The following is a 21474-nucleotide window of genomic DNA, read 5'->3' on the forward strand; positions in this document are numbered from 1 at the left end:
TTAATTTATATAAAAAAATATAAATATATTTATATATTGTATGGTTATGGTATGATATATATAGTGGCAAAGATAACATATATAAATATTTATTTTTATATGAATCCAATCAATTTAAAGTTGAATCAAACTAATTTTGAGTAGGTCATTCTCGAGTCAAATCAAATTGATTTGATTTCAAGCTGATTAAAATTCAAATTGTAAGTATTGAACAAAAATTTTAGCTCTAATATCCCTATTTGAACATACTCTAATCTCAAATCGATGTTAGCTTGTGACCAAGGCATTGCAATTGGGGATTTATTGCCTTCCTTTTCTGTTATCTAAGACTATAGCTACTATAGACTATGTTAATGAATTGGTTAAGATTTTGTTAACATGTTGTTGTACACATACTATTTGTTAACCCCGTGAGCCTAGGTGGCTAATGTATAGCTCGCTATTAATTTCATGATAATAAATCTTATATGGTGTCCAATAATTTAATATATAATTTCACGGGTAATTTTATTATATTAAAAAAATATAAAGATGATGATTATATAACTAAAATATGCTCAAACTTTTTTACTTATACATACATCAAAAATAATATTTAAAACTATTTATATGTATGAATGTATGTATGCATATACGTATGTATGTGCATATAAATATGCATGCATATGTCTGAATGTATATATAAGTGTACATAGATACATGCATATGCATATATATATACATAATTCAAATTATTACCTATTCATAAATTCAGCCACCAAAACGCATCCACTGTAGTTTTTGCCCATTTCCTAATATGATCAGTCATACATAAAATGCACCAATCGTATTGTTGAAGGGATATTAGATGAAGGGAGCCAACGAAAGTGCTAGATAAGAAAAATCATGTCATGGATTCGTTGCTTATAATGAATTACCTTTACCACAAATTCATATGTAAAGAAGAAAGAGCTCATGGATCGCTCCCTTGTAACAATCGGCAATTCAAAATAGATCAAACATCAGAATAAATAGGGCTATCCTTTGTCTTTATTATTGTAATTATTTAGTTCATTTTTTTCTTTCAATATAGTATTTTATATAAATGCCCATTAGAAAAAGAACAATTCAAGCTCTCCTAACTACTTTTCTATATGGTATCAAAACGAGATTAAAGTCCTACTTTCCAACTTTTACTCATATCTTGCATTCTTCTCTTCAATATGAGCAATTTCTCCTGTTTTCCTTCCAATGAGCCAACCACATAAATGGTGGAAATCAAACTAAAGAAAGCTTCAATGGCCACATATCTTATGTCAGTTAAATTGGAAAAATAAACTAATTAAGTGCTCTCAAATTGTGAGTTTTTTTTCTAAAAGAAAAAGGAAAATTACACCAACTTATGGATTCTCCTCCAGTGCCAAAAGACTCAAAATTTGTACTTTGAGGTGAAGCAGACTCCAAGATCATGACCTTGCTATAAAATGCCATAATGCCTGAAATTAGTGAGTCATACATGTTCCTCAAAACCGTAAGATGTTTGGGAACACTAAAAAGTAAAAAATGTAGCTCACTTCTACAAAATTAAAACTAAAATCATAACAACCAAGTAAGATGATCCTCCTATCATTAGATATTTTAATACAATGAAAGTTTATTAGCTTGAACTTCATTATTACAAAGATCTCAAGATAAAATGTAGTAACAATATGGCAATTTTCAAATAATTTATAGAAAAAGAAAAGATTTTTTAGTTTCTTGTAAGACTCAATAACGAATTCAACAAAATTTATATTCAAAATTTAAGCAAAGAGAACCTACCATCTATAAACGAAGCATTTTCACTTATACGAGCTGAAGGAAGAAAAATAGTAATGCTAGATAATGCTATACTCGAGACATCGATTATGACTCAAGATGCAAAAAATAGGATTAGTAATCACTAATTCTTCCACAAAACATGAACAAAGAACTTCTCTCAAACGCAATCTATAACGCAATTACTATAAGAAAAACGAATGCATTCAAAAAAATGTTGAAAACCCCACAAAAACTTCGAAGTAATGATAAAAACAAAGAAGTTTACCTAAAAAGGACAAGTTTTCCTTGAGAAATCAGAAGGGCTCAATTCAAAAAAATTAGCAAAACCAAAAACTTCCTCAACTCCCTAGAGAAATATTTCGGGTGATGCTCTCAAACTTAAAATAGTATCATTCTAACTCTTGGGTTTTTAATGTCTGAAATACTTCTCCTCAAACCAAAATAAAAAATTCAGAAGCCACTGATTGCATTACAAATCACATCAACCTTTCTCAAACTTAAAAATCAAATCCCAAAAATTGAAAAATTAAAGTAGCTGATGATTCCCTAACACCTATCACAAGCTAAGGGGATATCCCTATTTCCTCCACATTTACACATAATAATAATATATAGGCCTCTCACCTAGCAATAAATCTTTTATTAATTCATAAAATTACTAAACAGTATCATTGTTTCCTTACTCATTAATGTGTATTTCGAAACCTCAATATGGGGAACATGATTTGTCAAATTTGAGAAAAGGATAGGTCGCACCCTTTTGACAACAAAAACTAGTCAGGTTCATTTATCTCTGCTCTCAATACATAAACTATTTGAGAGCACTGTTCTAAACTACGGTATCTCGCTTTCAAAATTTTAGTCATATATGTTGGTCTCTATTAATAAATGTTAACACTCAATAATTCATCAAGAGATCCATGAAATTACAAAGCATCACAACATTTCATTTCCTGGGTGTGATTTTTTTTAAATCTTCTACAAGTTTTATGTTAATTCACTTTGGTATTTGGGAAAATTCAAAAACCCTTAACAATTTTGGAGCTATGGGATTTGTCAATTTTATTGATGGTTACACTTAAATGACATGAATATATCTTATCAAATAGAAATATGATGTTAGCTATAGTCTCCCTAATTTTACTGCTACGACTAAAAATTTATTCAATGCTACATCAAAATGTTTCTCATGGATAACATTTGTGATTATTTTACTTAAATTTTATTAGCTTTCTTTTATAAATAAAGAAATGTACCGTCCATCAATCCTCCTGTCCTAACACCCTCAGAAAAATGGGAAAGCAGAAATAAAAAAATGACACCTTCTGAAGGTCCCAAGGACTCATCATTTTCAAAATCAAATTTAAAAAAAAAGGAGATATCGGGGACAAGCAGCTTTGTCTGCCTCCTTTCTCATTAAAAAACTACAATCAAGAGTGAACCGCCCTAAAAGTCCCCAAAAATATATTCTTGAATTTTTTTCCTACAAACAAGCTCATATAAAAATTCTTTACCAAAATATTTGACTGTGTTGTTAATGCTCACATCCACAAAAAATATTGGGATAAATTTGATCCTAGAGCGATCAAAATGCATTTTTGTAAGATATTTTTTCACTCAAAAAAGATATAAATATTATCATCCAACCACCAAAGGATTATTAAGTTCAAACGATGTCACTTCCGTTGAAGACCATTTACTTTTAAATTCATCTTTAGGGAGAAATAGCCAACTAGAAGATAAGTTTGATAAACAAAACTATCATATCATTTCATTTCATGGGTGTGAATTTTTTTAAATATGCTACTAGTTTTATGTTAATTCACTCTAATATTTAGGAACATTCAAAAATCCTTAACAATTTTGAAGCTATGGGATTTGTCAATTTCATTGATGGTTACACTTAAATAACATGAATATATATTATCAAATAGAAATATGATGTTAGGCTTACTCTCCTTAATTTTAAGGCTATGACAAAAAATATATTCAATGCTACATCAAAATGTCTCTCATAGATAACATTCGTGATTATTTTACTTAAATTTTAGGTTTCTTTTATAAATAAAAAAATATACCGTCCATCAATTCTCTTGGTCCTAACACCCCAAAAAATGGGAAAGTAGAAATAAAAAAAATGTCACCTTCTGAAGGTCCCTAGGACTTCAAAAAAGTGATATTGAGGAGAAGTAGCTTTGTCTGTCTCCTTTCTCATTAAAAGACTACAATCAAGAGTGATTCGCCCTAAAAGTCCCCTAAAATATATTCTTGAATTTTTTTTTCCTACAAACAAACTCATATAAAAAAACTTTACCAAAATATTTGGCTGCATTGTTAATGCCCACATCTACAAACAATATATGAATAAATTTGATCTTAGAAGCGATCAAAATGCATTTTTGTTAGATATTCTTTCACTCAAAAAAAATATAAATAACATCATCCAACCACCAAAAGATTATTTAGTTCAAATGATGTCACCTCTGCTGAAGACCATTTATTTTTAAATTCATCTTTAGGGAGAAACAACTAATTAAAAGAATTGATAAAACAAACCATCACATCATTTCTTTTCCTGGGTGTGATTTTTTAAAATCTGCAACTAGTTTTATGTTAATTCACTCTTGATATTTGGAAAAATTCAAAAGTCCTTAACAATTTTGGAGCTATGGAATTTGCCGATTTTATTGATGCTTACACATAAATGACATGAATATATCTTATCAAATAGACTGCTATGACAAAAAATGTATTCAATGCTACATCAAAATGTTTCTCATAGATAATATCTGTGATTATTTTACTTAAATTTTAGCTTTCTTTTATAAATAAAGGAATGTACCGTCCATCAATCCTCCTATCCTAACACCCCCAAAAAAATGGGAAAGCAGAAATAAAAAATGACAACTTCTAAAGGTCACTAGGACTCTTCATTTTCAAAATCAATTATCAAAAAAAGAGATATTGAGGAGAAGCAGCTCTGCCTGCCTCATTTCCAATTAAAAGACTAAAATCAAGAATGATTCACCCTAAAAGCCCCCTAAAATATATTCTTGAATTTTTTTTCCTACAAGCAACCTCAAATAAAAAATCTTTACCAAAATATTTGACTGCATTGTTAATGTCCACATCTACAAACAATATCGGGATAAAATTGATCTTAGAGCGATCAAAATGCATTTTTGTAAGATATTCTTTCACTCAAAAAAACATATAAATATTATCATCCAACCACGAAAAGAATATTAAGTTCAAATGATGTCACTTCTGATGAAGTTACCATTTATTTTTAAATTCATCTTTAGGGAGAAACAGCCAACTAGAAGATAAGTTTGATAAAACAAAACTATCACATCTTGACATCCAAATCACAAAAAAGTCCAACCAATATACCCTTTCAAGTCTATATAAAAAGGAATATACCAAAACAAAATCTCCAACAAACTCAAATCTCAAAACAATCATCAAGTAATAATGATCAACTAACTAATCAATACACACTCACAACTGTATTCCATTTCTCAATATGCATCCCTACAATTTTTTTTCTCTTACACAAAGCTTTCCATACAAACATCAATTCCAACTTTATTAAAATACATCTAGCCCTAGTTAAGGCACTAGAAAATAAAATTTGGAGAAATATCACGAGAGAAGAGAATGCCTTGAAAAAAGAAAATACACGTGGGATATCACTGAGCTACTTGTGAGCTATAGATGATTTTTTTATTAAAATACAAAGCTAAAGCAAGCCTAGAGCGATATGAAATAAATTAGCTGTCAAAAGATATGCTCAATCTTATGGTATCAAATACAACAACAACAAAGCCTTAATCCCACTACGTGGGGTCGACTACATGAATCCTTTTTCTCCATTGCGTCCTATTTAGTGTCATATTTTCATTTAGTTCTAGTAAATTAAGATCATTTTTTATATAATGAGCCCAAGTCTTCCTAAGTCTACCTCTGCCTTTCTTAACACAAGTTGAATCTAAAACATCTACTCTCCTAATCGGATCATCAGATGAATGACATTTAATGTGACCAAACAATCTAAGGCGACTTTATCTAATTTTGTCCGTCACAGGAGCTACATCAACCCTATCACGGATATATTCATTTCGCTAACGCCACTCATCGACCTAATCATTCTCATCTCGGCAACACTTAACTTATTATTATGCTTCTCTTTTAAAGGCCAACATTCAGCACCATAGAGTATTGCAGGTTTCACCACCGTCTTATAAAATTTTTCTTTCAGTCTAAGCGGTACTTTTCTATCACACAAAAGGCCTAAAGCATTCCTCCACTTCAACCAACCAACTTGAATTCTACTATTAACATCCCCATCTACATCACCATCGCTTTGAACAATGGACCCAAGATATCTAAATCGTTCACACCTTTTAAAAATTTGATCATCCAAAGTCACATTTCTGTCACAAGAGCTACTACTACTAAAATTACATTCTCTACTTAAATGAAGGCTTTTAGACTCCAATGTAGGCCTCCATAATTCAAGTTTTTCCTGGACTTTTTCTCTCGTTTTATCCACAAAGAAGGATATCATCAGCATAAAACATACACGAAGGTACATCCTCCTGTTGATGTCCAGTAAGACCATCCATAACTAAAGCAAAAAGATAGGGCTTAAAGCTGATCCCTGATATAATCCAACGGAAATACAAAAATATTTGGTCAATCCTCCTTAAGTTTGAAGACAAGTAACAGCTCTAGCATACATATCTTTAATGACTTGAATATGTCATATAAACACCTTTCTTCTCAGGAACTCTCCAAATGATATCTCTTGGAACCTTATCGTAAGCTTCTTCTAAATCAATAAAAATCAAATGTAGATTCTCCTTATTATCTCTGAACTTCTCCATCTCTCAATAAATGTATAACTTCCATAGTAGACCTGCCCGGCATATATCCAAATTGATTATGAGAAATATTTGTGATGTGTCTTAGCCTATGTTCAATTACCTTCCCCCATAACTTTAAAGTATGACACATCAACTTAATTCCTCTATAATTTGCACACTCTTGTGCATCCCCTTTATTCTTAAAAATGGGGGACCAAAATACTAACTCCTCAGACATCTTTTTAGTTTTTAAAATAATATTAAAAAGTTTAGTAAGCCAAGAAACTCCCAAATCTCCTAAATATTTCCACACTTAAATTGACATATCATCAGGTCCTATAGACTTTCCACCACTGGTTTTCTTTAAAGCCTCCTCAACTCTTTTTTTACTAATGTGACGGTAAAAATGAAACATTTAAAAATGAAACGTTTTATTGAAATCACTAAGATCGATCGTATTTTCAGAAACTTCATTAAAAAGTTTATCAAAGTAACTCACCCACCTATGTTAATAACTCACCCACCTATGTTGAATATATTTTTCTAAGAAAAATCAAATATCAAGGAATATTTGCTCTAATTGAAAAAATATAGATAATTCACGATTTAATTTCTCTTATTGCTAACTTTGTATGGTTAATAAAATAGTATGACGTGAAACATGATTTTTTGTACATGATAATGTTCAATAATTTAATATGGATCCTCTATGAAATTCTATGGCACTTCCACAAAAAATGGATATGAAAAACGAGAAAGGCAATTTATGGTCTCAAATAGTCATTGAGAACATAATTTGACAAATTTATAAGTCATAAATGAAACGGTGTACTAAAAAAAATTAAGAAGAGTTTACTCTCTTCATAAAACACAATATTGATTGAAAAAATATAATTCTCATTGTATATGTTGATGATATCTTGTCATAGAAGATGATAGTGAATAAATAAATCACTAAAAAAACTTATTGAAGAATTCAGAATCAAGGAACTAGGCAAACCCTTGTGCTTCTTGAATATAAAAATTTATTAGAACAAGGAATTTTTTTCTCTCAATAAAAATATATAATAGAACTATTAATTAAAAAAAATTGATTACTTCTAAACCATGTAAAACTACATAAATAAAATATTGCAAATATTATGTTATGGTCAAGATTGGATTGTTGAAGTCAATAAGAATTAAGTTGAATACACAAAAAATGACGGACACTAAAATGTTTGTATGGTAAAACTAAAATGTGTAGAATAATAAATGATTAAAAAAAAGAGCAGAGTGAGAGAAGAAACTGTTGAAGGTAAAATGATGTAAATTGAACTTAGATGATTTGGGAGTGTGAAACAAAAGTTTGAAGACGCAATACTAGGATAACTATATAAAATTAACATGGAAGTATTAGAAAAGAAATTAGATCGCAATAGATGATCCAGTAAGAAGTTGAAAAAGATTCACCCGATATAAAATTAACAAATTAAACAACACTCAATAGAAATGACCCAAGGACAAGGATTTAGAAAGTCGAACCAAAATATTGGATAAGGTCAATAATGTAGGCAATCAAGAAAATATTAGTGAACATTAACTATATAATTTCATATTATTTCAACAGTGTTATTTCATTACAACTTAAATTAACGAGTAAGCAGAAATTAAAAAACAAAAAACACAACTAAAAACAAGAATTCTTTGTAAGTGCCACAAAACTTAGTATTATATATTTAAATAGCATTGTTTTATATCATTGATATCTATAGCTCTTAACATGATTAAACAAACTAATGTCTAAAAATATTCATTATACGTCAAAAAATACATTTTTTTTATAGAAAGCCTAAAAAGGCTAATATATTAACTAAAAAGTAAGATACTGATACAATGTGTTGGAGGGCCCAAAACATGGCTCCCTGCCAACACCAAAACCAAAAGGGGTTCCAAAACTAGAAATTACTGAAAAGTACATTAGAGACAAAAAGAAAAAAAACCTAAAACTGCTGAAATACAAGGTATCTGGTGGCTAGAGAGCACCCAATTTGGATTTTCCTCTGCCTCTTGTTCTAGGAAAGAAGCAAGCTAATAAATAGGTGAGATGATTGTCATTTCCAGAAGTGACCAATGTATCATCCAATATGTTTTTGAGCTGGAGTTGACCTCCATTCTTCTTCTTCCTCCTGGAATAGACCTGTCATTCTTCATCCGAATATTGGCTCACCTAATTTTGGTCTAATGTGTGGAGCTGTGCAGATTATTGAACATTAAAAGCAACTACATGTTGTATCGGCTGATCCGTTATTGGATCGAAGGAGCACTCTCGTGTGTCTTGACGTATTAGTGAGTTTTCTTCAATAGCAGTGGGTGGTATATGCACAACTGGATCTGTAGTTGTAGTGAGTTGTTCTTCCTTAGGAACAATGGTGTTGGGAAGAGGATCAGGTTGCATCTTCTCAACAGAGATAATAGGTGGTTCTTTTGTAATATTTGGCTTTAGATGAGGATGCAGTCGATAGCAAATAGTAGAGTTGTGTCCAAATATATTACAATGAGAGCAATAGGGAGGATGTGGTTCCATTTCAATCTTTTGTCAATACCTGTTGTGAATAGTATCAATTCATATCTCATCCGGATCTGGTTGAGTGATATCTCTCTCCACTAACACACAAGCCACAGCGGGTCTAGTGACAGCAAGCGTAGGACTATCCACCTTAAGAGACTTACCGTAAGCAGTTGCTAAAGAGTAGAGGATTTACATGTTGAAAAGATGTAATTTTAACCCCGAAAATTTTATCCAAACAGGAATAATAGGGGACTCCACTTTTGGATCAAAGCCGATTGTCCACTTCAGAATCTTCATAAAACGATTGTCAATCTTGATAGTTTTACGAGAGAAAATGCGAGTATAATCTGCATCATGAGATAGCTAAATAAGTACATGTCTACCGTCAAGTAGGCCAATGTTCCAACTGCCCAATAGTTTCATAGCATCAAACTCGTTCCTAATAATCTCCAGTTTTTGGTGACCATAAAGGAATTTCCCAACTAGAGAAAAACCCCAAGAAGACGCGAGAGTACCAGTTTCAGCCTCTATGAGAATAAGTGCAGGCTTTTCATTTTTTTTTCCAAGCTTTTTGATAAAATTGTGATCACTTCCACCTTCAAAAGCCTCGTGGAAAGATTCTAGAACATTGCAAGACTTACCGATAGCAAAACCAGGCGTTGAATCTAAAGGAGGGGCATTGGCAGTAGAGGACAAGTCCTGAGCAAGGGCATTTGCATAGGAACGGATCATCGAGGCCATCTCCCTCCCGAGCTGTCACAGTCAGGAGAGATGGCAGGCCACGATAAGAACAGGATGCGAGAAGGAAATCTGCCAGAAGGCGAATCCGTCTGCGACGTGCGAACAAGTCGAGCAGGAAGACGAAAGCAAGCAGCGCGTCATCGTTTGAGATCGTCTTCGTCGGTTGCACGAAGACGCGTCGTCGAGAGACGACGTATGAAAAGAGACGTCGTCGTCGTCTTCGGTAAGCGAACAAAACGACGTCGTCTTCGGTAAGCGAACAAAACGACGTCGTCGGGTTGGAAGAGACGATTTGCCCCCTTCTCCTTCGGGATCGAAGGTTTGACCTCTTCCCCTGACATATACATATATATATATATATATATAGTTAAAATATTAGCCTTTTTTAAAAAGCCTAAAAAGGCTAATATTATATATATATATATATATATATATATATATATATATATATGTATATATATATACATACATACATACATACATACATACATACATATATATATTTAAAAAGCACAAAAAGGCTAATATTTTAACTAGAAAGAAAGATACAGATACAGTGTGTGGGACGGCCCAAGCATGGCACCCTACCCACACAAAAATCACAAATGGTTCCAAAACTAGAAAATACAAAAAAGTACATTAGAGACTTAATGAATATGACTAAAAGTGCCGAAAAACATAGTATCAGGTAGCTAGAGAGCGACTCAATTTAGTCTTGTATTTGCCTCTAGTTCTAGGAAAGGAGCAAGTTAATAAGTTGGTAAGATGATTGACATTGTCAGTAGTAACCAATGTATCATCCAATATATTCCCAAGTTGGAGTCGGTCTCCATTCTTCTTCTTCCTCCTAGAGTAGACCTGTCATTCGTCATCTGAAGATTAACTCACCTAATCTTGGTCTAAAATGTGTTGGAGATGTGCAAGTTGTTGTACATTAGAAGCAACTACATGTTGTACTGGCTGATCTGTTATTTGATTAAAGGAGCACTCTCGTGTGCCTTGGCATGTAAGTGAGTCTTCTTCAATATTAATTGGTGGTATAATCACAACTGGGTCTGTAGCTGTATTATGGTGTTCTTCGTCAGGAACTGCGGTGTTGGAAAGAGGATTGAGTTGCATCTTCTCAATAGGGGATGATAGGTGGTTGATCTTTAGCGATATCCGATCTTAAATGAGGATGCAAACGATAGCTAATAGTAGAGTTGTGGCCAAACATACTGCAATAAGAGCAATAAGGAGGGTGTGGTTTTATTTCAATCTTTTGTCAATACCCGTTGTGAGTGGTTCAAATCCATATCTCATTCGGAGCTGGTTGAGTGATATCCCTCTCAATTAACACACAAGCCACAGAGGGTCTGGTGACAGCAAGCGTAGGACTATCAACCTTGAGAGGCTTACCGTAAGCAGTTGCTAAGGAGTAGAGAATTTCAAGTTAAACATATAAAATTTTAACCCCAGAAACGTTATTCAAACTGGAATGATAGGGGACTCTGCTTTAGGATCAAAACCAACAGTTTACTTCAGAATTTTCATATAACAGTTGTCGAACTTGATAACTTTCCGAGAAAAAATGCAAGTGTAATCGGCATCGTGAGACAACTGAATCAGTATGTGTCGACCGTCAAGTAACACCGTCAAGTAACCCAATATTTCACAAGTAACCCAATATTTCAACTGCCCAACAGCTTCATAACATCAAATTCTTTTCAAATGATCTCAAATTTTGGATGACCATAAAGAAATTTTCTCACTAGAGCAAAACGCCACGAATAGGCTAGAATACTGGTTTCAACCTCTGTGAGAATAAGAGCAAGCTTCTCATTTATTTTTCTCAATTTTTTAATGAACGTGTGATCGCCACCACCTTCAAGAGCCTCGTGAAATGATTGTGGAACATTGCATGACTTGCCGTTATGAAAACCAGGCTCTGAACCTGAAAGAGGAATACGAGTAAGAATAGGAAAGTCACCGGCAACTGCAGCGGCATAGAAACGCATGGTCGAGGCCATCTGAAGAGATGCTAGGCGAGCGGCAAGGGGAGCAAACCTTCTGTCGGGCAGGGCGACAGAGGCAATGTCGATTTATATCGGGCAAAGAGAAAGCGTTGTCGAGTACAGAAGACGACGCGAACGTCGAGTGCGGGTGAGGAGGGACGAAGCGCAGGAGCAGACGAAACGACAGAACGACGAAACGCGAGACCCATCATCGTCGAAGCAGACAATCGCAGGGTTTGCGGAAAGACAAGAAGACGAAAAATATCGTGGAACCCTTCTTCGTCGGGCACGAGGAAGCCGGTAGAGTAGAGCTGAGAGATTCAAAGGAGGGAATCGTCGTCAGGTGAAACCCTAGCCCGTGATGTGAATATATATATATATATATATATATATATATATATGTATGTACATATATATATATATATGTACATATGTATGTATATATATACATATGTATGTATATATATACATATGTATGTATATATATACATATGTATGTATATATATACATATGTATGTATATATATACATATGTATGTATATATATACATATGTATGTATATATATACATATGTATGTATATATATACATATGTATGTATATGTATGTGTGTGTGTGCGCGCGCCTATATATATGCATTACTGTACCTAAAAGTATAACTACTATGGTTTTGCCTCCTGGCAAAACCTAGCTTTCTGTTGCACGGATCTCTCTCGCATTTTTATTTCTCTGCTTCGTCTTCGTCGGTGCTCCCGTCGCGTTGTCGCTTCTGGTGGCAGGCTAGCGTCTTCGCATTTCTTTCCAGACGACAAGGTAGGCTTCAGTTTTCGCATTTCTTTCCAGACGACGTCGTCGTTTGTCCACGACGCCTCCTTCGCAGTCCTCGCGTCGTCTCAGTCTGGCCGCAGAGCTGCTGCTCTGCTCGCAAAGTCACAATTGTGTTCTTGTCTGCCGCTCTCGCCCCTCTTTTGCGATATTTCCTCATAGAGTGATTGACACCAGCCAAGGTGATGGCCTCAGGGATTCTTTCTTACATTGTCTTACATTGTCGCTCTCGTCTCGCCGGTGATAACCCCGCTCTCGCCCCTCTTTCGAATATGTTTCTGCAACGTTTCCACGATACTTTTGCTCTTGGCGTTGAAACCGGATTTCTCAAAAAAGCATCACGTAATAACGGCAAATCTGCAATTTTTCTCACAGAGACCGAGATCTCCATCCTAGTTGCGCCCTGTCGACTGTTCTTAGCTCGATTGTTCTTAGCAGGTAAGTTTCTTTATGAAAACCCTAAACTTGAGCTAATTCGAAAAAATTTTGAGCAAATGAAGCTGCAAGAGGGTTGGAAGATTGGTAAATTAGATTTAAATTGGATTGTCGGCACATTCTCATTCAATTATCAAATGATGAAGACTACACGCATTTGTTTGTGAGAAGACTCCTTCGAATAGACAACCAGGTGAAGAGGGTTTTGAAATGGACGGTGGATTTTGACCCTGGTACTAAACCTCCTACCATTCCCGTTTAGCTGCGCTTCCCAGGTTTGAAGATCCACCTTTATGATCAAGAGCTCATCTTCACTTTAGCGATGGTATACGGTAAACCTCTCAAAACTGATACGCCTACAGTGAATCTGACTCGGCCTTCTGAAGCCAGAATTTTGATAGAACAGGATATTACTTTACCTTTTCCGGGAGAGATGGATTGACACACAGCATCAGGGGTTTTGGCAGCAAGCAGAACTTGAACAGATACCTCTTTATTGTACACTCTTTCTCAATGTTATCAGTTGCATCCGAATCTAAAATCTCCAAGTAAAAATGCTACTGGATCTGCCCCACTTCATACCTTCCCTCTTCCGCTCCTGAGTGCATTCCACAGACTATTGAAACACCATTTGACACGATGCCACCTCTCCCTCCCACTACCAGAAACAATATTGTTTATGTTCTTCCGACTGATTTATTGGCAGATGGTTTACTTGGGCATCCTACAGTCTCTAACACTGTTGAAAACAATACTGCAGGATCCTTACCTCCAAAGGATATCATTCGGTCTGATAATCAGGATAGTATTGCAGCTTCACATTCTCAGGAAGCATCAGGTGCTGAAGAGACATGTTTATCATATCTTCAGAATGAGAATGTTGTTACTGTTACTCGGGAGCTGGGGGCTCATCCTCTTCTACATGCCCGACAATTTGTTGACCACACTGATCAGATGAGCCAGTCTTCGGATGAGGAATGGCAGATATACACATCTAGGAAGAAAAAAGAAGAAAGGAGGCATACCACAGCTTGGGAACTTAATGGATGATACTTTAGTAACTTCGGGTAATGGCACGACACTCAGCAATTTGTTAGCTGGCTCCACCAAAGACAGAGGCAGGACCAAGCTGGCTCGTCCCTAGCAACTTATTTTCTACGAGTTTTGAATTTTAGAGTTTTATCCGTCTTATCCTTTTTCGGATGTTCGTGTCTATGTATCGTATGGGTAGGGCGCCTTTATTGGGTCTTCTCATACAACTTTTATGTACCTTATATATATATATATATATAGATAGATAGTGTAAAACATCATGAAAACATCTTAATCTTATCTCAATGTACAATTATGTAATGTTACTTAAAAGAAAAATGTCAAAAATTTTCAACTCATCTCAATATAAAATTATGTTATGTTACTAAAAAATATTTGGTTGAGATCCATCATTTAGGTTATAAAATTGACTCAATTTTCTTTTATAAATAAGTATGCAAGGCCAAAATATGAAAGATGAATCTCTTTCAAAAAATATCATAGTTTCTAACTTAAGTTCCAAAATATGGGTGGCCCACCATTTCCAAAGAAATTAAGTTCTCTCTCTGATAAACTTGCCATAAAAATTGGGGCATAATATTCCCTCATAAACCCACCATTTCCACCATTTAATGATCGCCTGTAAATTGTGGCAAACCTTGCATTTTTAGGAGATCATACAATATTTCAGTATGGCAGTTATTTTATAACTCCTATGTCCACTATAATTGATGAAATACTCGAGCATCAATATATTTAAAAATGCTAGAGGTTATATTGGGGAAAAAAATAAACAGGAAGAGAGTAAATTGAAATTATATAACATCATACCTCAATGCATATTATATAATCTTGGATGCGTGTTTTCAGCTCCTGTGCTAAATGACCTTTAAAAGCTCCAGTCGAAAATAGAAAAGCAACGATAACTCCTTGCCACCAGGTTAAAAATACAATGGACTTGAACACAAGAAACTTCGCGAGAGGCTTTATATGATCTAGTTTGTCCTTGGTAACAGAATAGAACTGTATAAGGCAATATAAAGCCCATGTCTGGCTAAAATTCAAAACAACCGCTAGATAAGGATACCTGCCGACACATATAACAGTAATGTTCATCAACAAAATTACCACAAATTCACTCTTCTTAACTAGAAGTTGCTTTAAATTGGTAAAATAAAATTCCCCTAAAATAAAAAATAATGGATTTTGATCCTACCCACAAGTCCATTCAAATTTCCCTTCACCGTAAACACCAAATAGCTGTAAAATGATGGCTAAAAGAGCACAAATTGTCTTTAATATCATCTGAAGAAAAAAATTTGATTAGAATGTTTGAAAAGAATCATCAGAAATATTACCATGCCGAAAAAAAAACCCTTACATATTGTACAATACCAATTTTCACAGCTTGATAGAACTCTGGGCCAGGATACCAGTTCCTCATACAGCAATTCAATGGAAATGGATGCCTAATAACTCCATCTTCATAGACCAGTTCCAAAAGAGGCATGCTAGAGCTGGTTTTGGCCTGGTTCTCCATGAGCTTAATTGTTCTCTCCTCACCACCTACTTGGCAAAAAAAACCTAGAATCATGATCGCTGATGGAAATTATGTTGCATCAAATTTCAATTCACAAATAACAATGAAAAAAAAAGAGTTAAAACTCCTGGACAAGTAACATAGCAGAAAATAGCAAACATATTCAAGAAAATTTCACTAGAATCACTACCAAATTTAAAAGAAACATTTAAGTTAAAGAAAATTTACTAATTAATCAAACTAATAGAAAACACCATTAAGGCATCTCATAGACTTCATATCCCTTTTATGACAATTAAAAATGGAAAAATTTTCTATGCGGACTCCCAATGTAGCTCTATGTGCGGACTCCCAACATAGCTCTATGTGCGGACACTCCCAGTAATATATCGTATATCGTCATGTGTGTTATATCGGACCCACCTAAAAAATATTAAACTAGAACCGCGGACTTCGCAATAACCCAGAAATAACCCTGGAATAACCTCCGCGGTGAGTTTCTCTCCAATAATCCAGAAATAACACCGCATATATTATTTTTGGGTTATTTTGGGGCTGTTGAATTGAAATATATGGTTTCACTTCAATAACCCAGAAATAATTCAGAAATAACCTAAAAACAACCTCCACGATGTTATTTCGAGGTAATTGAAGTGGAACCACGGAGATTATTTCTGGGTTATTGAAGTAGAATATATGAGTTCTTCTTCAATAACCTAGAAATAATTGTTGTGGTTCCACTTCAATAACCCCGAAATAACTTCCCCGATGTAGCATAGATGGCTGCATATTATTAGATACCGCACGTAGAGCTACGTTAGGGGTCCGGACAGAAAATTTTTCCACTAAAAATGCCTCCTAACATCATAAATTCATCTTCTCATAACTTAATGATGTTGAGACATCAGTTGATGTTTTCCAAACCTCAGGATAAATGTTTCATTTATTGTTATTAAAAGTGAGCTTTAGAAGTAAAAATTTAGGATGACATGGCCATGTGCATCACAAGACTATGAAACTTATCGCAAAATATATGCACACACGCATTTTAATATTGTCCTGGCATTGTTTGATCAGCTTCACCTCAAAACAAAGTCATGTTGGTTTAGCAACTGCTACAATATCTAGGGCACAAATGTTCACTTCTACTCAAAATATTCATTCCTTGGTCATCACTTGTCAATGCTCTCCTCTTCCTCTCTCTCTCTCTCTCACACGCACTCGCTCGCTTGCACTAATTTTGGTAGGCATTTATTGTTAGTTATTATTGTCGATTATTAATGTTGGCACCAATATATTATGCTCACACACTTCCTCACAAATTCTTGTTTGTGAATTCTTAGACACTTCTTAGTGCCTCATCTTTACACCCCCTCTCACACTTCATATTGCCTCCCCCTCTCAACCTCCATTTGGCCTCCCAATCTCACAAGTATCCTTTTTATAATTATGTATTATACATAATTTTAAGAATTTTTACTTTTGATATCTTCTATTTTTATTATATTCTATTTTTTAATAGTTTTTACTTTTAGAATTATCTATTGTTGATAATTCCTATTTCCTTTTTCTAGCATGGAGATTTTGTGGCTTTCCTAACGTGGTTGTCTTCCCCCGCTATTTATCTTTTAACTGAGTCTTAGTAAATTGAAGAGGAAAAACTATTATTTTCTGCTCCTAAAAACAACATGGTATTAGAGCTAAGGTTAACACACTAGAGGTGGTGGCGTTAATATTCTTTGAAGATTTGGCTTTCTCCCCACTCGCGATCTATGCTTCTATGTTTCCTATTTCGATGATGTGAAGAAGCTCGTAACCTGATGAACCCGAAGTGTTCGAAGACGCGATCGTAACCTTTCGAAGCGTTCGAAGATGCAACCAAAGCTTTCAAAAATGTGAATCGAACTCGTAAGTCGAAGCATTCAAATACGTGATTGTAAGGCTCATAACTTGGAGCTCCTAAAGACAATCATGATAATGTGTGCGATGTGGGAGCTGACCGAAGTCCACTCGTAACCTTTCACCCGTAACCGCTGCTCGTGGTAGAAAAGGTCACCCACATTCGAGTCTTCTCTGCCAAGTTTTTGGCTACAGGATTATCCACCTCGCAGAGTTGCTCTTATTTGAAGTGGGAAGTCATTTTTTGGCCCTCGGTTTATTTCTAGCAAGAATTTTTTCGGCTTCCTCCAATGCTTCCGCCTTCTTCACCTTACACCACTAGTTTCTTAGCGGCGGGTTTCTTCTCTACGAGTTTTTTTTCTCAACCTTCATCGTCATTGAAATTGCAGATAGAGAGAATGTTATCGAAGATACTTCGAGCAAAGATTCTTTGCCAACTTCTCCTTTGATTCGATCTAAGGCAATGAAGTAACTTGATCCAAATCAACTTGTGGTTATGTCCCATAAACTTATCTCCTCTAATGACGTCGTACAAGTCAGCAATCCCAGCGCCCAAAGAAAGTCTACCATTTCTACGAGTGAGTAATTATGAAATCACTTTGCCCTACCCATGGTGGTGTGAGCCTTGCAAAAAAATTATGACATTCAAAAGAGAAGCGTCGTAAGCTTCATTGTAAGCTTGCAAATTGAAAATTAAATCCAAACAAGAAAATTGAGCCTATCAAGCCACTGCCAAGGAAACTAAAGAGTCTTCTCAAGAGTCTTTTGAGAGTTTGAATGCAATCCCTTTTTACCAAGGAGCAATTAGAGCACTTACAAAAGTTATTTCAATCTCCAAAATTGTCATTGACATCGTACAGTGCAGAAGGGTTGGCTTTTTAGTCAGTAAAATGCTAAGTGTTAAACCTATTTTTGTTCATTCTTTGATAATTGATATTTTGCACAATTGAATATATGACTGATTGTTTAAAATTATTCTCATCTTATAAACCTTGTGGATCGTTCTCGATAATTGTCGAAATAGAAACTGTCAAACTCACCTCATTGTTAACACTTTAGAATCTACTTCATGTTCCCAAGTTGTCATGTAATTTATTTTTCATTAATAAAACTACTTTTGATCATCAGTATCAAGCTAATTTCTACAATTCTTATTGCGAGTTATAAGAATTAACCATTTGGAGGATAATTGACAGTGGTAAGAAAAAGGGTCGACTCTATTTTTGATGATAAAAATAATGTGAATAAACGATGCCAAAGTACTTGTTTTAATTCTGGGTTTATTTCCAATGACAATGATATTAGGTTGTGGCGTAATATATTAGGTCATCCTAATTTTGAAAATTTAAAATTCTTGTTTCCAATTTATTTCAAAATAAAAATTTATCACTTTCCAATGTGAAGATTATAAGTTTGTAAAACAACAACTTATGTCTTGATTCATACTAATATATGGGGTACTTGTAAACATTTTAGATACTTTGGAAAAAATTGTTTGTGAACTTCAATGAGAATAACACAAGATTACGTTGGGTATATTTAATGAAAGAAAATTCTAAAGTGTAGATGATTTTCAAAAACTTTTACACAAAGGTTCAAACACAATTTTAAAAAATTATTCAAACATTACGAAATGATAATAACCGAGAGTAATTCAAAAATATTTTAAGCCATTTTTTTTATTAAATGGATAGTTAATTAAAACTTGTGTCGATAACCCACAACAAAATGTTATATATATATATATACTTATAAAGCAGCAAAGATATTATTATTTATAAATCAGGCGTCAAAATATATTTCGAGTGAAGCCATTCTTACTGATAGAACACTCAATAAAATTTTGAATTTTGAAAAACTTTTTGATATTTTCATAGAATTTACCCAACAAATCGGCTCTTATTTTTCAAACTTTTAAAGATATTTGGGTGTAATGCATTTGTTCACATTCATTATCATAATCAAGAAAACAACCCCGAGCCCAAAATTTGTGAGTTATGCCCCTACCCAAAAGGGGTATAAATGTCTTGATCTTATAAAAAAATATTTGTTACCACAAATGTCCATTTTAAAAATTACAAACCCTTTCTACACCTGCTTTCAAAGGGGAGGGTTGGAGATTTTGTTTTTTTTTTTTTTTTGGATGCTATAACTTGAGGGGGCTGTCGAAATTTCAGGAATTCCTAATTTTGATATCTTCTATTTATATGACTTTCAATTTTTAGTAGTTTCTACTTTTAGAATTATCTATTGTTGGTAATTCCTATTTCTTTTTTCTAGCATAAAAATTTTGTGGCTTTCCTACCATAGTGACCTTGCCCCCTTATTTATCATGTAACCGAGTATTAGAAAATTAAAGAAGAAAAAAAAATTTATTTCCAACTCCTAAATTAAAGAGGAAAAAAAATGTATTTCCTACTCCTAAAAACTAAATATTATTTTACCGCATCTTTCTTTAAAACTTTCATTTCTTTGGGTTCCAAATATCTAAAATTAACTATAACTGATATATTTGACATGATGTGATATAGCTACTGTATGCATATAATAAATGAATGCATGATAAACAAAGTCATAAGCACTCTAGATAGTAAAATGTCTTGATTCTTCATTCATTGAAGCAAGAAAGAAAAAATAACTCGGACGCATCACTTTGCTGGGCGACTTCAAAACATTGATGTCTTTAAGCCACTTTTCCATGCTCATATAGAATGGCTTTGATTTGTAATTTATATATTGTAATGCCATCATTAACGTCAACATGATTCAATCTTTCTTATCTCATTACCTGTTATAATCTTTTACATAAATAGTAAAACTAAACAGAAATAGAAAAATTCACGCATAAATGTGTAACGAATAGTAATAAGCATAAGCATAAAAGTTAGAACTTGTAATAGATCCAATGGCCGCTTCCTAATCCAATTGCTTTCAAACAAGCTATGTACGACCTTAATTCTAGTTTAGAAAAATCATTTTAAGAAAATATATTGATCAGGTTAGTTGACTGGTCATTTGTCCTTGATATTGAATTTCGAGCAATTCTATCGCATGACATGAATTTGATGGATTGGTTCTCCGTTATACATTTCAAAACAGTCAAAAAGGTAATCTGATTTGTTGTTGTCTCTCGCAGTCGGGTTGTTTGAATGACAGGAGAATATTATATTTGCTATATTAAAAATTTTGGTACTATAAACAGAAGCTAAATTGGACGCTGTGTATAAAATGCTATGCATTTAAAAGTAAACAAAAGTGTCAAAATAGTCATCAGACTGTCAGCATCCATTTTAGACTCGGAGTCCATGAAAGTACTAAATTTGTCTCTAGACTCATTAAATTGGAGCTTCAATAAGGATATCCATATTCCAGCTAAATTAAAAGAGTCTCAAGACTAAATCGACACTTTTATAAACCATAAGACAAAAATGACACCCTGCAAGAAATCAAAGAACTATTTTTACACTTTTCTCAAAAGCAAACATACTTTCATACATCATTTACCATCTATCACGTAATTTGAAAGCCATGATTCACGGTAGTGTTTTTTACTGTTACTTTGAATCTTAGTCTTTCAAATTTTGTGATGAATGATGAAAAAAATATATGAATGATATATATATATATATATACATATATATGTATATAAAATGGGTCATTGTTTTCGCTCTGCTAGGGTTTCGCCTCATGGCGAACCCTAACGTCTGCTATGGTATTTCTTGCATCGTACCTTTGTTTTCCTCTACTTCTTTGCTTCGTCTTTCGTCATCTGCCTCATCTGGTTCATAG

At 33.9% G+C, this 21474-nt stretch overlaps 1 protein-coding gene across 4 annotated transcripts in view; it reads right to left on the minus strand.

Annotated features, from left to right (window-relative positions):
• The window catches only part of LOC110030042 (protein LAZ1 homolog 1), a 51055-nt gene that overhangs the window by 14082 nt on the left and 15499 nt on the right, over positions 1-21474 (minus strand). For all 4 annotated transcript variants that reach the window (XM_020732584.1, XM_020732582.1, XM_020732583.1 and 1 more), the window contains 3 exons: positions 15628-15812; positions 15463-15551; positions 15078-15333 (listed from right to left, as the gene is read on the minus strand). In XM_020732584.1, coding sequence (XP_020588243.1) covers positions 15078-15333; positions 15463-15551; positions 15628-15812 — 530 coding nt within the window. The remainder of the gene's footprint in view (positions 1-15077; positions 15334-15462; positions 15552-15627; positions 15813-21474) is intronic.

Source organism: Phalaenopsis equestris, unplaced genomic scaffold, assembly GCF_001263595.1.
Source record: "Phalaenopsis equestris unplaced genomic scaffold, ASM126359v1 Scaffold000636, whole genome shotgun sequence".
NCBI lineage: Eukaryota > Viridiplantae > Streptophyta > Magnoliopsida > Asparagales > Orchidaceae > Phalaenopsis > Phalaenopsis equestris.